Here is a 15297-nt window from a genome sequence, read left to right as displayed (position 1 = left end):
CGTGAAAATTACTTTGAAAGTTCTTTCAGATATTTGATTATCATATTAAACTAAATTATTTAAAATAATAACTTAATAGAGTTAAAAAGAAACAGATTTTAACGTTTGTAAAAATTAATTAAACCTCGATCATGTTTATGTTTTGTGTATATACTGTAATATAAATAGAATCCATTCATTATGAATAATAAATGGCAAGGTTGGCGCCTCCACTGTGGTCTAGCGAATAATTTTACAATATTTATAGACCAGGTTTGGTCAGGTCTCTTCTGGAACTCTCCTTCAGGTTGAAGATTATCATCTNCCATTCTTTCTAATTATATAAAGTCATCACTTTTTTTAATGAATTCTGGAAAATTTTGAGATAAATACGATTTTAATGGTTTTAATAAAAACTCTAAATTCTCAAACTGTAACAAGTAAGATAAGTGTGAAATTAATCATTTTCAAGACACACCGAAGGCAAAAACCATAGATATACAAGAATATAGATCGCTTATGTCGTCTTCACCATTCTTGTATATCTATGGCGTAAACTTAATCATAAAATAAAAGCCATAATTTCAAATTTTTAAAGAAATTTTTTTTACTTTTGGCATCTTTCTTTGTAAATATATGTTAGATCAAAATGGCATATTTTGGCATCTTTCTTTGTAAATATATGTTAGATCAAAATGGCATATTTTGAAATATCAAAGGGTTTTACCATAAGACTGCAATATATTAGAAAAATTAAATTTTGTATAAGGTTATAATTATAATTTTCATGAATGGGAGGTAAACGTAACAATAGTATAATTGCTTTACAGAAATAAAATATTATATTTCCCCCAAAATCAAAATCTGTAAAACACTTTCTTTGAGGTTTTACTTTTATCATTCAGTTCTCATATTTTTCCATCTCACTTATCGAACTTAATTTTTACAAAATCTGAGTACTGCAGTGATAACCAGAAAACTCTGGAACAGTAGGACAACTGTGATGATCAAGTTTTATCTTAAAAAAGTTCAATGACCTTAAAACAAAGCAATTGTGCAGTGTGAACAGACCCATTTCACAAAATAATTGATAAACTTAAGTATTGCTATAATGTCGTCTTCTTATTCCATTGTTTTCTGGTTATCTCTGTATGCAACCAAATCTTTAAACAAATTATTAGTGAAAAAGTTTTTATTTGTTGAAAAACGCGTGCCACTGTATGCTTATTGGTCATAATCAGTGTAAATCGTCATCTTTGTTGATTTTTCTTCATTATCATAGAAAATTAGGAAACAAATTTGTAAATTGTAACGGTTCTGAACGATATATCGTTAAAAAAAAACTTAAGGGCACATTTTCATGGTTTAAATAGTTACAATTTTACAAATCATATAATTGTTAGTTAGATTTAATAAAGACGACTTTTATTCCGTTTAATTTTGCTAAGCTGAGATCCTCTCTACTATGTCTATCGGTTCTTTTTAGTTTTTTTTTTTATGCCTAATCTGTGTTCTATCTGTGCGTCTTAACAGATTTATTATTATTTCCTGGTTCTTTCTTTAGTTTTAAAATTCTATATTTCCTTTCCTCTCTTTTAAAAATTAGAAAATAAGTCATTAAAAGATTTAATCCCCCCCCCCCCCACCAACCCTTTCCCTTCTCTAGGGGGTAACTTTACTCTTCCGGGTTTAACCCTGATATCTCTGCCATGGTTCCTGGAATACTAAACTTCTAACCTTGCTAGAAAGCTGCCAGGTAATCAATATTTCACGGACATTTCCCCGTGGTTTGAGGGGAACTTGACACTTAGCCGCAAATGTGCATATATATAGACTATACACCACATTTACGCACATCATGCAAGGATTGAAAAAACTTGATACTAACCTAGGCTGGAGATTGCTAACGTGTTCGAAGATTTTCCGGCAAATGTCGTCCCGTATACTGATTTTTCGGAGGAAGACGACATTTCGACCAAGTTTTGGATTTCGGTAGATCTATCCTCCGAAGACGACATATAGGTTGTCCGAGATGAGGATACTTTACCAGTCTGACTGATAGATCCGGATTCGATGACTGAGCTCTCTACAAGCTGAGCCCCTCCTGCTCGTTCTAGAGAATCATCTCGTCTCTGGAGAAGAGATCGGTCGGAGACGACCCTTCCGTCTTTAGACAAAGATCTCCGCTTGACCAGTGGAGAAGTTTCGGCAAGCTGCTGTGATGCTTTCACCAGGTTTGATGATGCTTTCATGGCTTCAGATTGTTTACTCTGGAAGGAAGATTGAACCCCATTTGTAGATGATGAGACTGCCAGGTTTGAGCTGGATATAGCCTGGGACCCAGAGCTCATAGATGAAACCTGAGTCTGCTCCGTAGACTCCATGATGGCACTAGATCTTGTAACTGAAGAAACCTCTGAGGACTGCATTGAAGAACTGCTCTCTTTTATGGCAGAGCTGCTCTTCTGCATCGAGGATTTGCTAGCTTGCATAGTGGAGCTGCTTCCCTGCATGGTCAAGCTGTTGGAGCTACTTTCTTGGACATTGCTCCCCTGCATAAAGGAGTTTTTACTCTGAGCTGAGCTGCTTTCATATTCCGCTGAGTTTTTAACTTGCATAGATGAGCTGCTTTCTTGTATTAAAGAGCTGCTTTTCACGATTGAGGATTTGCTTGCTTCCATAGAGGAGCTGCTTGCTTGTATAGTAGAGCTGCTTCCTTGTATAGAGGAGCTGCTTGCTTGCACAGAGGAACTGCTTGCTTGTATAGTGGAGCTACTAGCTTGCATAGTGGAGCTGCTTCCCTGTAAAGAGGAGCTGCTTGCTTGTAAAGCAGAGCTTTCTGCTGAGAGAGTACTTGAAGATTTAATAGGTCTGAAAGCTGAACTTGAAGAGCCAATTATAACTCCAGATGGTTGGAGAAGTGATCCTGAGGATTGAACAGCTGATTCAGCGGATTGAACAGCTGATCCTGAGGATTGAAAAGTTGATCCAGAGGATTGAACAGCTGATCCTGAGGATTGAAAAGTTGATCCAGAGGATTGCAGAGCTGATCCTGAGGATTGAACAGCTGATCCTGAGGATTGAAGAGCTGATCCTGAGGATTGCACAACTGATCCAGAGGATTGAACAGCTGATCCTGAGGATTGAACAGCTGTTCCAGATAAATAAGCAGCTGATTGCATTGCAGTGCTGGTCGATTCCATGGTTGAACTTGATTCCATTACAGTTGAACTAGATGATTCCATGGTTGAGCTTGATTTAATAACGTTTGATGATTGTGTTGCAGACATTTTTCTTTGCTCAGATTGGAAAATAGCTTCTTTAGCCTCAGCCTAATAATATTAGAAATAGATAAAAATGCTATCAATAATAATATTATTGATAATAATAATATTAATACTACTACTGTTCAAAGAACAACTACTACCTGTGCATGTCTGAGCTGAAAGTTGACCTTCTCTTCCCTGGTCATGACCTGCCCGACTATCCTACCCCGGTCATCCTCCAGAGGTAGGATCTGACTATGCCCGAGCTGACCTGGATTATGCCTGCATCTGTGTCGTCTACAATATTATTAAATTAGATTCAAAGTAAATCAATTTTAAATTGAGAGTAAAGCGTAATTCTATGTGACCCTCTATTTTAGAGTGGCATGTCTGATTCTCAATGGTACCCTAAAAAGCTTAGTCTGATTAAAATGGCTTATGCATTTCGTTAGCAGAAACAATGGAGGATTTGTCACAATACTTAACTAGCTAGAAAAACAAAGATATCTACACAGATCAGATAAATATACGTTTTGGTATAATTTTGAACCAGTTTTATATAAATTTCTCGAGACAGGAACATTAGATAGAACTCTTTTAGGTTTCAATCAACTCCTGAGATTCTCAGGTTTCAGCCTATACCCCCTTTCATTTTTCCTTTACAGTCCCTTTAAGCGTTGTTTTGAGCTAAACTCATCCTACACTCAGGCATTCTTTGCTTAAACGCCGGAGAGAATTAGTTTGGACCAGATCATGCAGTTCCTGGAATCCAATCCAAAAATCCTTAATTTTTACTATTTTCAACCAAACCTTAAACCCAACCTTTGAACACAATATTCAACCTAATTTAAATAGAAGATATTCATCTTTTAACTTACTCAACCTCAGTTTAATATATTCATCCTAACTTACTCAACCCCAACCTTAGTTCAAGATATTCATCCTAACTTACTCAACCCCAACCTTAGTTCAAGATATTCATCCTAACTTACTCAACCCCAACCTTAGTTCAAGATATTCATCCTTACTCAACCTTAGCCTTAATACAAGATATTCCTCCTAACTTACTCAATCCTTTCTTAGTTCAAGATATTCATCCTAACTTACTCAACCTCAACCTTAGTTCAAGATATTCATCCTTACTCAACCTTAGCCTTAATACAAGATATTCCTCCTAACTTACTCTATCCTTTCTTAGTTCAAGATATTCATCCTAACTTACTCAACCTCAACATTAGTTCAAAATATTCATCCTTACTTAACCCCAACCTTAGCTCAAAATATTCATCTTGCAGTATCCATTTATTTTGGGTAAAAGGACAGGAAGAGGCTCCGGAAAGGGATGGTCAGGTGAATAACTTGGATATAAGGGGAAAAGTGGGAACATTTTATTTAGAGAAAAAGTCGGTATTCTGCATACAAGGAATTCTTTAGAAAAATAAGAGAGTTGGTTCCATATTTGAACTTAAGGACGATTGATTTAAATTTCTCTTTACTTTACCCTTCTATTATCATTAAAGGAACTCAGTTTTCACACAAACTTAAATTTTATTATCCTGACGTTGTAAATCATTGATATTTCAATCTTATATTATTTGATCTCACAGAATTCACAGTTTGAAATATCATAAGTCTACTACATTGGGTTGCCAAGATATTGGGAGATCAGAGTTTGTGGCAAAAACTCAGTTCCTTTAAATCATTAGTTTGGGAATGGTTTTGGACAAAAAATACATTCCAAATATTCAAATATTAAACTATTCAAAAATGACAGGAATCGCTAGAAATATTTTGTAATATTTAACTATAATATTAGGATCTCCTTTTTTCTTTCTCCCTTTTAACCTTCTTTCTACATGTCATTAAAGAAGCAATTATAGTGCAAAAAAAAACATTCCAAATATTCAAATATTTAAATATCCAAATATTCAAATATTTAAATATCCAAATATTCAAATATACAAATATACAAATATCCAAATATTCGAATATCCAAATATTCAAAAATCTAAATATTCAAATATCCATATATACAAATATCCAAATATTCAAATATCCAAATATCCAAATATTCAAGTATCCAAATATTCAAATATCAAAATATTCAAATATCCAAATATTCAAATATCCAAATATTCAAATATCCAAATATTTCAAATATCCTAATATCCAAATATTCAAATATCCAAATATTCAAATATCCAAATATCCAAATATTCAAATATCCAAATATTCAAATATCCTAATATCCAAATATTCAAATATCCAAATATTCAAATATCAAATTATCCAAACATTCAAATAATCAAATATCCAAATATTCAAATATCCAAATAGTCAACTATCAAAATATTCTAATATCCAAATATTCAAGTATCCAAATATTCAAATATCCAAATATTCAAATATTCAAATATTCAAATATCCAAATATTCAAATATCCAAATATTCAAATATCCAAATATGCAAATATCCAAATATGCAAATATCTAAATATTCAAATATCCAAATATTCTATTATCCAAATATTCAAATATCCAAATATTCAAATATCCAAATATGCAAATATCCAAATATTCAAATATTCAAATATTCAAATATCCAAATATTCAAATATCAAATTATCCAAACATTCAAATAATCAAATATCCAAATATTCAAATATCCAAATATTCAAATATCCAAATATTCAAATATCAAATTATCCAAACATTAAAATAATCAAATATCCATATATTTAAATATCCAAATATTCAAATGTCCAAATATTCAAATGTCCAAATATACAAATATCCAAATATTCAAATATCCAAATATTCAAATATCCAAATATTCAAATATTCAAATATTCAAATATCCAAATATCCAAATATCCAAATATTCAAATATCCAAATATCCAAATATTCAATTATCCAAATATTCAAATATCAAATTATCCAAACATTCAAATGATCAAATATCCAAATATTCAAATATTCAAATATTCAAATATCCAAATATTCAAATATCCAAATATTCAAATATCCAGATAGACAAATATTAAAATATTCAAATATCAAATAGTCAACTATCAAAATATTCAAATATCCAAATATTCATATTTCTACTAATTAAATATAGGAATAAAGGAATCTCTTGCTACTTTTGCTTTTAATAATATAAAGTTTAAAATTGTGTCATATTTTCACGCTAATGAATTTGGGTCCGTCCAAGTTGTCCATTGTTTCGTTTATTCATAAAATATTCTAATGTCTGCAAAACAAGATTCAACTGTGCAAAATAGTGCGAACCGGAACATGCAAAATTGATAGAAACGGTTTCATGTTAGGTTTATGTTCAGAGCGGAGCATGATTCAGGACGGATAAATATTCAGGATGGAATGCCGGACTGATACAGATTCCAGGACGAATATTAGTATCAAGACGGAAACAAGGATGGAATTCAGGACTGATACTATTTCCAAGACGTATACAAGGACGGAATCTATGACTAAAACAGGTTCCAAGACGGATACAAGGACGAATCATGGGTTTAAAGGTATTTGATTCTATGAGAATGATCTTAAATGATCCGCTGGCATGTAATCCTGGAGTAAATAGAAAGGAAGTTATCATTTAAGTACAAAATTAGAATTTAACCAGAGAGTTGAACCAGACAATTAATCTTTAAACCACAGAAACTCCAGGCTTAGAAGGAGATAGGAGAAGAGGAAGATAAAGAGTGGAGAGCAAATATAATCTTGGCTCTAGTTATAATTATATAATCCAACTAGTTCAATGATCAAATTAATATTTGTCCTTACTTCCTGTACCCTTCTGTTCCTTTATAGTTTAACTTTATGTCATACGATCTTAGATAATTGTTCATTTCTGAGTGGGTTTTTTTCTAAGTTAGGTTTGAAAAATTATTTAGAATCAATTTTTTTCTATTCGATGTCAGTGAAATCTACTATGTCTACTCTATGTCTATCAAATCTACTATATCTACTTTATGTCTATCAAATCTACTATGCCTACTCTATCTCTATCACATTTACTTGTCTACTCATGTCAATCAAATCTACTTTGTCTACTCTATGTCAATCAAATCTGCTATTTCTACTCTATGTCAATCATATCTGCTATTTCTACTCTATGTCCATCAAATCTACTATTTATTTCTAAAAATATACAATCTACCATGTCTATTATAGGTTCATCAAATCTACAAGTGTACAGGGTTTGTGTCTGCTAGAACACTTCCCTGTTTTATATTGAACCCAGTTGTCAAGGTCACCTAGACAACAGGCAACCTAGAGTAATCCTGCTCAATACATACTAAGGGCATATACTCAGAACCTGTACATATACTCAACCCACCTGGAGAATATATAAGTCAACCCACCTGGAGAATATATCAACCCACCTTGGATAATATGTATACTAACCCACCTGGAGAATATATACTCACCCACCTGGAGAATATATACTCAACCCACCTGGAGAATATATACTCAACCCACCTGGAGAATATATACTCAACCCACCTGGAGAATATATACTCAACCCACCTGGAGAATATATACTCAACCCACCTCCACCTGAAGAATATACTCAACCCACCTGGAGAATATATACTCAACCCACCTGGAGAATATATACTCAACCCACCTGGAGAATATATACTCAACCCATCTGGAGAATATATACTCACCCCAGCCTGTTTTTATTAAATGACCAAAAAGATTCTGTAATGTCAGAATATTTGACACCATGCAAAGTTCTGAAGTTTTATAGATCTATAAACTAATAGTCCTAAACAACTTTTAGATGTGTTCACCTTATTTTGAAGTTTATTCTTTCTATTTATTTTATTTAACATTTAAAGGGAGTGACTTTCTAAACACTTTCAGTTGAACTAAAAGTGCAGTATTGTAGAGAAAAACTTTAGAATTCATTTCATTCCAATGAGACATTTTTACTATGTACAATCTTTTAAATAAGAGCGAAAGTCGTAAGTATAATTTCACCAGTTGTTTCAGTCAACAGAAAAAAAACGTTTCAGCTCAACTACCATGTCTTGCAAGTCACTCATATATATTATATAAGTAGTAATCTATCTCTGTTTCTTTAGTTGGATGTACGATCATAACTCATGAACCCCTGGTAAGATTTGCCTCAAATTTTGCTTGGAGAATTTGGTAAAACCACGGGAATCTGTTAAGCTTGGTGTAAAACTTCTAAGTTGATTAAGTTGACTATTAAAGGGAAAGTTTAGATTGCCAGACAAAGCTGGGTTCCCAAGCTGTAGTTACTAAAAAATCTCGGCATTAGAGATACAACGTTTAAAAATTACAAAAGGATTGGAAGCGATTATAATTAAAATCATGAACAAAGATGAAAGTTGTTCCGATTTTTATTGGTTTTAACTGTACTTATGTAAATAAATCCTTGCAATAAAATACAAAACAATCAATCAATTAACAAATGTATTTGTTTAGTTTGAAAATTTGGAAGCAAATCAAAAACCGTAACATTATGAGACACACATTTAACATTCATTATGTCATTTTTTAAATTTAATTGTGATTGACTGGAATATTTAAGATTTGTTTGTTTATTTATTAGTCTGACTAGAAGGTGTGACTGGTGTGGGTGGAATATATATTAGTTAGTCCCGTATCTGGGTTTACAAGAGACCTATGTATGGAATTAAGGTTGGGATTAAGATGAAGATTGTCCAGGAATGGTTTCAAAACTTCTCCGGATACCCATCTTACCCACACAAATGCATTCCATTTACTTTATTTATTTTTGCTACAAAAACAAACTAAATATTAGAATTATACACACATTTTAAGTTTTATCTAACATACAGGGTTACCCACAAAGGATGAGACTGTAAAGACGACCGAAAACTCTTAAAATGAGACGATCCCAAGGCTAAATTATGTATTCTGCCGAAAATATAGTTATCTAATGGCTTATTTAATCAATGGCTTATTTAATCATTTGACAAAGAAAGAAAGTTTACAGTTGCAGGTAATCGTGAATATAAGGAAACGGACAATATAAATTCCGTACAGTCGTCTCTGAAGTCTCATCCTTTGTGGGTAACCCTGTATACTGATTTGTAATTATGACATAAAGTAACTGGAACTAAAGAACCCCTAAACCTTTGATTGTTTTAAACTTGCACCTTTGGATTTAAACTTCACTTACTACCTTACTTAGTAAAAGTAAATTCAACCTAAAGTCTGACCGCGTCAACCTTGTTGCAACTGCTAGTCTCCTATTGAGTGTCTGCTTTATTTACCCAATGTCCGGGCGATACAGTACAAAGTGGGACCGGAAAGGTTGACCCAGCTCGGAAATTCAAATGTACTACGACTGCCCGTGACTGTTATCTCTTATTATTGTTTGTAATTCACAAATCATAATAATAATAACCATAATAATTCTGTAACATTTCGACCTCATGTTTTTACGACCAAAAGAATTACCAAATGTCAATTTTTATGTCTGTTTTGAACACGTATCTACATTGTTAAAATGACTGTTAGCGTGTATTTAAGTGACCCTCCCATGCAAAGATAACAATGCTTTTCGAGTCATGAAAAGGTGAAACGAAACGACGATATCTTTCACATTTTGGATCAAATCAAGGTTTCAAGGGTACCGTAGTGAATCGGGCATTGCCATCTTTGTATGGAGGCTCACTTGATATTACGGGTTTACTTTAAAGAACGGTTTATTTGCCTAAAACTCTAATTTTCTTATATTTAGATATATTTTCAACCTCCATATGTTGTAAACCTGAGATATATTGAACTTCCTTTGACTTTTTTATACAACAGTATTCATTGTAATTGTTGTATAAAGGGTCTGATTGCAATTTGAGTTTAGAGCAAGTAATTAGCTCCTTTCCAATATCTTTGATATCTGACATCGGCAATAATTCATCAGTCAACACCGGTTCACCCAATATTTGTAACCAGGTGTGTGCATATGTGAGCTATTCCAGTATTCTAGTTTACCAGGTGTGTTATATATATAATATATTTTACATGCTTAAATGTTTCTCACCCGGTACCCTCTCTCTCTAGAAACCTGACTCATCCCGAGCCAAACCCATTTTCTCTTTTTTAGGTGATATATTCATCCTTGGCTGAGTCATTTTATCCATCTAGGATGCTAGCCTATTGTTAGATGGTCCCTGAGAATAGTTGTATCGAATTCAAGGATTAGAAAAAGGATTTATAAAATCAGAGCTGGGAACTTTTGAATGATTGATATCGGGATTAATGCTTGATCCACTCTTTTTCTTGATCTCGAGAAAAAGTATTGCTTGTTCTCCTCTTGTCATTAATCTCCAGATTAATTAACCGATCGGGATTAAGGATATATCCCATTCTAAAGTTTTCAGCTCAGTTTTGTTCTGTTTTTGTAAATAGCATAAACATAAAATCATAATAAATTCACTGACCATGACGGTTCTATGAGATAGCAGGCAAGTTTATAGCACGGGGTACAATGCCAAAAATGGATATTAAAGGCGACTTAAAACTCTTTGAATATAAATATCTTAAGTCTGAGTTTTATCTTCTTCCTTAAAAAGTTTTTCAGTCTAAAACATGATTTTGTAAAGAATTTTGTACTGGAATTGAACACACGGCTCAAATATGGTTGGTTGGTTCCACTTAAGATTCTTTTCAATGTTTCAAGATTTAAGCCAGCGCTCAATTGAAACTGGTTTTTGGCGAATTCATCAAATTCAGAATCATGACTTTTTAAAGAAATTTTTGTAGTGTCTGATCTTAGAAGTCTTTTGCGGGTAATATAATAATAACCAATGACATAATCTCAACCTTGCTGATGAACTAATAAGATTAAACGAATAATATCGGAGATTTTACCTTGCTTATAAACTTGTATTCTTGTATAATGTCATTTTAATAGTTCATCTACTCCCTAATTATTAATTCAAACATACTCTTTCCTGCAATTAGCTACTCTAAATTCAGTTTCACTTTCCTTTTTTCTCTTTTATTTCCTTTCACTTCTCCTTTTTCTTTTTTACTTTTTTTTAACCCTTGCAATATTATCTTTTTGGTTTTTTTGTTCTCTAAACTTATATGCGAAACTGTGACTTCAGCCCTTCCTTGACGGATAAACCATATATGTTGGAAATATCTTTATTTCTTTCAGGGGTCAAGCCTTCTCACATTATTGCCAGAGATGGACAGCTTTCCCCAGGGTGTTAAATCCTTAAATTCCCCAGTACAAAAGGTTTGTCTTTATATTCACGTTGTTTTCCCCCACGGTGAACTGGAGGTCCTGGTTAAAAATCTATTGAGTCTTAACTTTAGACCCCATTTTTACTCATTGAATGTAGATTTTTTGTATTAAGTATTTTAAATATTTAAGTATTTAAGGTTTTAACGCTATAGTTGACAGATTTAGAATGAGAGATCAAAATATCAAAATTTTCCATAAAGACAGGATGCACTTCGCTGGGTAGTTAGATTTACCGGCCTCGCTCCCCTCTCTCATTTTTATTTCCATTTTCCATATTTTTATTTTTTTCTTCCCCTTCCCTTGTTGCAACTGCTAGTCTCCTATTGAGTGTCTGCTTTATTTACCCAATGTCCGGGCGGTACAGTACAAAGTGGGACCGGAAAGGTTGACCCAGCTCGGAAATTCAAATGTACTACGACTGCCCGTGACTGTTATCTCTTATTATTGTTTGTAATGACAATGATATAAAACAAGATGAATAAATGTCATTATAAAATCTATTATTAATCTGTAAATCTTTCAGCTAGAATGTTTTTAATATTATTTTTCAGTATTTATTAAATTTAAACGAAAATTTTAAAGAATTTTTATTATCAGCTTGATATACAGGACTAAAAACTAAACATTCACAAAAAACCATTAATTAAATCATGTTTAGCATTACTGAAACCAACTTTTTGATTTCCATGACAAATCAATCAATCAATTTTATCAATCAATTCTTTTGACAGTAAAGAAAAACTACTACCATATTCAGACTATTTGAATCTCAAGAACTCTAAAATTTTCCAAATCTCACACTTGAATCCCCCCATGAATGCCAAGCTATCTATATGTTTATATACCCTAAGAACTAACTGAACCGTTGCTTCCAAGTATGGTTGTTGAAGCCAGTATCTAGGAAGATCGGTGACTCATAGAACCCAAACCTGCTCCGGGTGTTGGACTATACACGGACCAAATTTTGGGTGTTGCATTTAAACCGGGTCTTGAGGCTTTAATTCAGAACTGGGAAATATATTTAAATTGACATTTTTAAAAGGCATAGATAGATTTTTGCACGACATCTTAGAAAGAACATGGATACAATGCAGTAGACAAATGTGAAGATATATGTTTAAATGGATCAACAAGAGTTCCGAAAGCTTCGCGACATCTTTACTTTTCAGCTTCTTTTTTTGGAATCACAGGAAATAAGACCTATTTTAAGAGCCATAAAATAAACAATCAGATAAATAGATTTAGTAATTTGCGTATCAACCATGTTTTAGATGCTAAACCATCTGTGACCCCCCCCCCTCACATCCAACCTTTCAACTATTTTGTATTTTCCAACCAATGTGTTGTTCAGGCCTAAGATTGTTTGTCCTTGAAATTGCAAACTGATGATGCGTCATTCATAAAAATGCACTTCGAAGTGCGCTCTTCCAAACCAAACCAAACCAAATTATAATAATTAGAAGAAAAAAGTTTTGATTTCATTGTTCTCTGCGCATTTATGCATGAAAGTTTAAAGAGGAAGGAGAAAGCATAAATCAATCATGGTTTAATTATTAATTCGGAATCAAGTGTAAGACTCCAGGCTTAGTCCTTTCGCAAGGTCAGACGGTAGACGATTTATTCAAATTAGTTATTCCGGAGGGGGGGGGGGGTTATTGAGTGGATTTCAGGATAAAAAGAAGAAACCGAAAGCATCAAAACGTGGTTAAACCAGGGGTATCTACACATTGGAGGGGGGGGCATAGGCCTCATATTAAAGGGAAACAGAGGGGAGTTTCATCCCCCCCCCTCTAGATCTCCAAATGGTTTTGACACTGAACTTTGTATTGATTTTGTATTCTGCAATCAAGAATTTATTTTGTAACCTGATCCTAACTCTAGGTTAAGTCATATATCCGGCCGGACCGGACCATTTCAGAAACTAAAACCGTGTTTACAATTTTACAATCTAGTTCTTGAATCTGTTTAATGACGTTTTTATTTAATCAGGCGGAAAAGATAAAAATAGTTTTAAATCTTTCTGTTTAAATATGTTTTAATTTATTCAAATCATAATTATTATTTCTTGTTATTAGCAAAGTAAAATAGGCTAAAATCCTGTAAAGAAAAATAAAGACTAATTTATCTAGAAAATGCTCTAGACCTAGCCCAACTTTTTTATTTAATCTTTAGTCACTTTCCTAGTTGTTGTTTATAGTATTTTAAAAAGTTTACGCCCTTCATTTATAGTACAGTTTGTCATAAAGTTTTTAGAATTAAACTCAGATACGAATAGTTTTGTTTATACACATATTAGTATAGACAAGATTCGTTATATACGCATTTTTAAATGAAGTTTTAAAGATTTAGTAAAAATTATTTTCGAATTTAAATACAATGAACAATAGCTGCGCGTTTTATATTTTGTCGACAATGGTTAAGTTTTGCTTCCTATTTTCACGTTCATATTTTTGTATACAAAATAAGGAATACAGTTCACAATATACACCCTACTCTATTCACGCCCCGGATACAGAGGATAAAGAGAAAATCTACTTTTTAGATAATATTTGGATGCAATAAGAACAGGTTTATATTTTTACAGGGTCTCCTTGAAACCCCTTCTATTTCTCCTTTTTAACCATAATATTAATTTCTTAACTATTTCGATTTTTTGGCCTATAATAGTGACTGATGTGTAATTTCAATATCGTACTATAATAGCGACTATTGTGTAATTTCAATATCGTACTTTTGGCCTATAATAGCGACTATTGTGTAACTTCAATATCGTAGTTTTGGCCTATAATAGCGACTATTGTGTAATTTCAATATCGTACTTTTGGCCTATAATAGCGACTATTGTGTAATTTCAATATCGTAGTTTTGAAACCTTTTATTTCATCAATTAGGTCCAAAAGTGGATAATTCTGAAAGCTTCCTCCTTTGTTGCAATTTGTAAGAAACTCTTGCAAAGGGGCCACACTTAATAATGATCAATCTTTAAATAAATAAACAAGAATATCTCATTCACTCTTGACCAAACATAGCTTTTAAGGAACCGTTGTGAAATAGACATGCCACTTCATAAATTAAGAGTCACTGTAAATAATTACTTAAGTCCTTTAAAAAAAAACTTTTAATCAACTTACCCACAAGTGCAAATTTCGCAAATACATTTTTCTTCTTTCCTCACTTCTTTTTTAACCTTGGTATCTTTAGTTTTCATTGTTGCGCTCACTGTTTATTCATATGTATACCTATATCTGAATCAAAATATGACGGTCAATAGATAATTGCACCCAAATCTTGAACAATGAATGATGAATGATGAATCAAATGATGAATTAGAAATATATATAATAATAAAAATGATTCAGTAATCTACAATCAATAATTGTATTATACTTTGTAAAATAAAAAATTTTAGGGAAAAATTTTGTTGGGCTTTTCGGTAAAAATATTGCATGTGATAAATCTTTATTAGGCTATTTATAATTGATAAATGAATAGATATTGAATGCATAATGATGAATGAATGCTGTATGGATGATGAACAGATGATGAACAGATATTGAATGGATGAATAATGGATGATGAATTAATGATGAATGATGAATGAATAATGAATGTAAGATGAATGAATAATGAATGTATGATTAATGAAAATAAACGAATGATGAATGATGAATGGATGATGAATGATGAATTGATGATGAATGATGAATGGATGATGAATGGATGATGAAAGAATGGATAAGCTAGTGCCCAGGTGTGCTGTCCCAGAACGACTGA

At 32.5% G+C, this 15297-nt stretch overlaps 1 protein-coding gene across 1 annotated transcript in view; it reads right to left on the bottom strand.

The window, feature by feature from the left end:
• LOC111713064 (uncharacterized) overlaps window positions 1-14771 on the bottom strand; it is a 34090-nt gene extending 19319 nt beyond the window's left edge. The window contains exons 1-3 of the mRNA XM_023487854.1: window positions 14655-14771; window positions 3407-3542; window positions 1868-3311 (exon numbers count right to left, since the gene is read on the bottom strand). Coding sequence (XP_023343622.1) covers window positions 1868-3311; window positions 3407-3542; window positions 14655-14731 — 1657 coding nt within the window. The 5' untranslated portion in view covers window positions 14732-14771. The remainder of the gene's footprint in view (window positions 1-1867; window positions 3312-3406; window positions 3543-14654) is intronic.
• Between the last annotated feature and the right edge of the window lie 526 nt (window positions 14772-15297).

This window comes from Eurytemora carolleeae, unplaced genomic scaffold (genome assembly GCF_000591075.1).
Source record: "Eurytemora carolleeae unplaced genomic scaffold, Eaff_2.0 scaffold1067, whole genome shotgun sequence".
NCBI classification, from domain to species: domain Eukaryota; kingdom Metazoa; phylum Arthropoda; class Copepoda; order Calanoida; family Temoridae; genus Eurytemora; species Eurytemora carolleeae.
The sequence above is the reverse complement of the archived record's forward strand: the minus strand, read 5'-3'. Positions and strand labels throughout refer to the sequence as shown.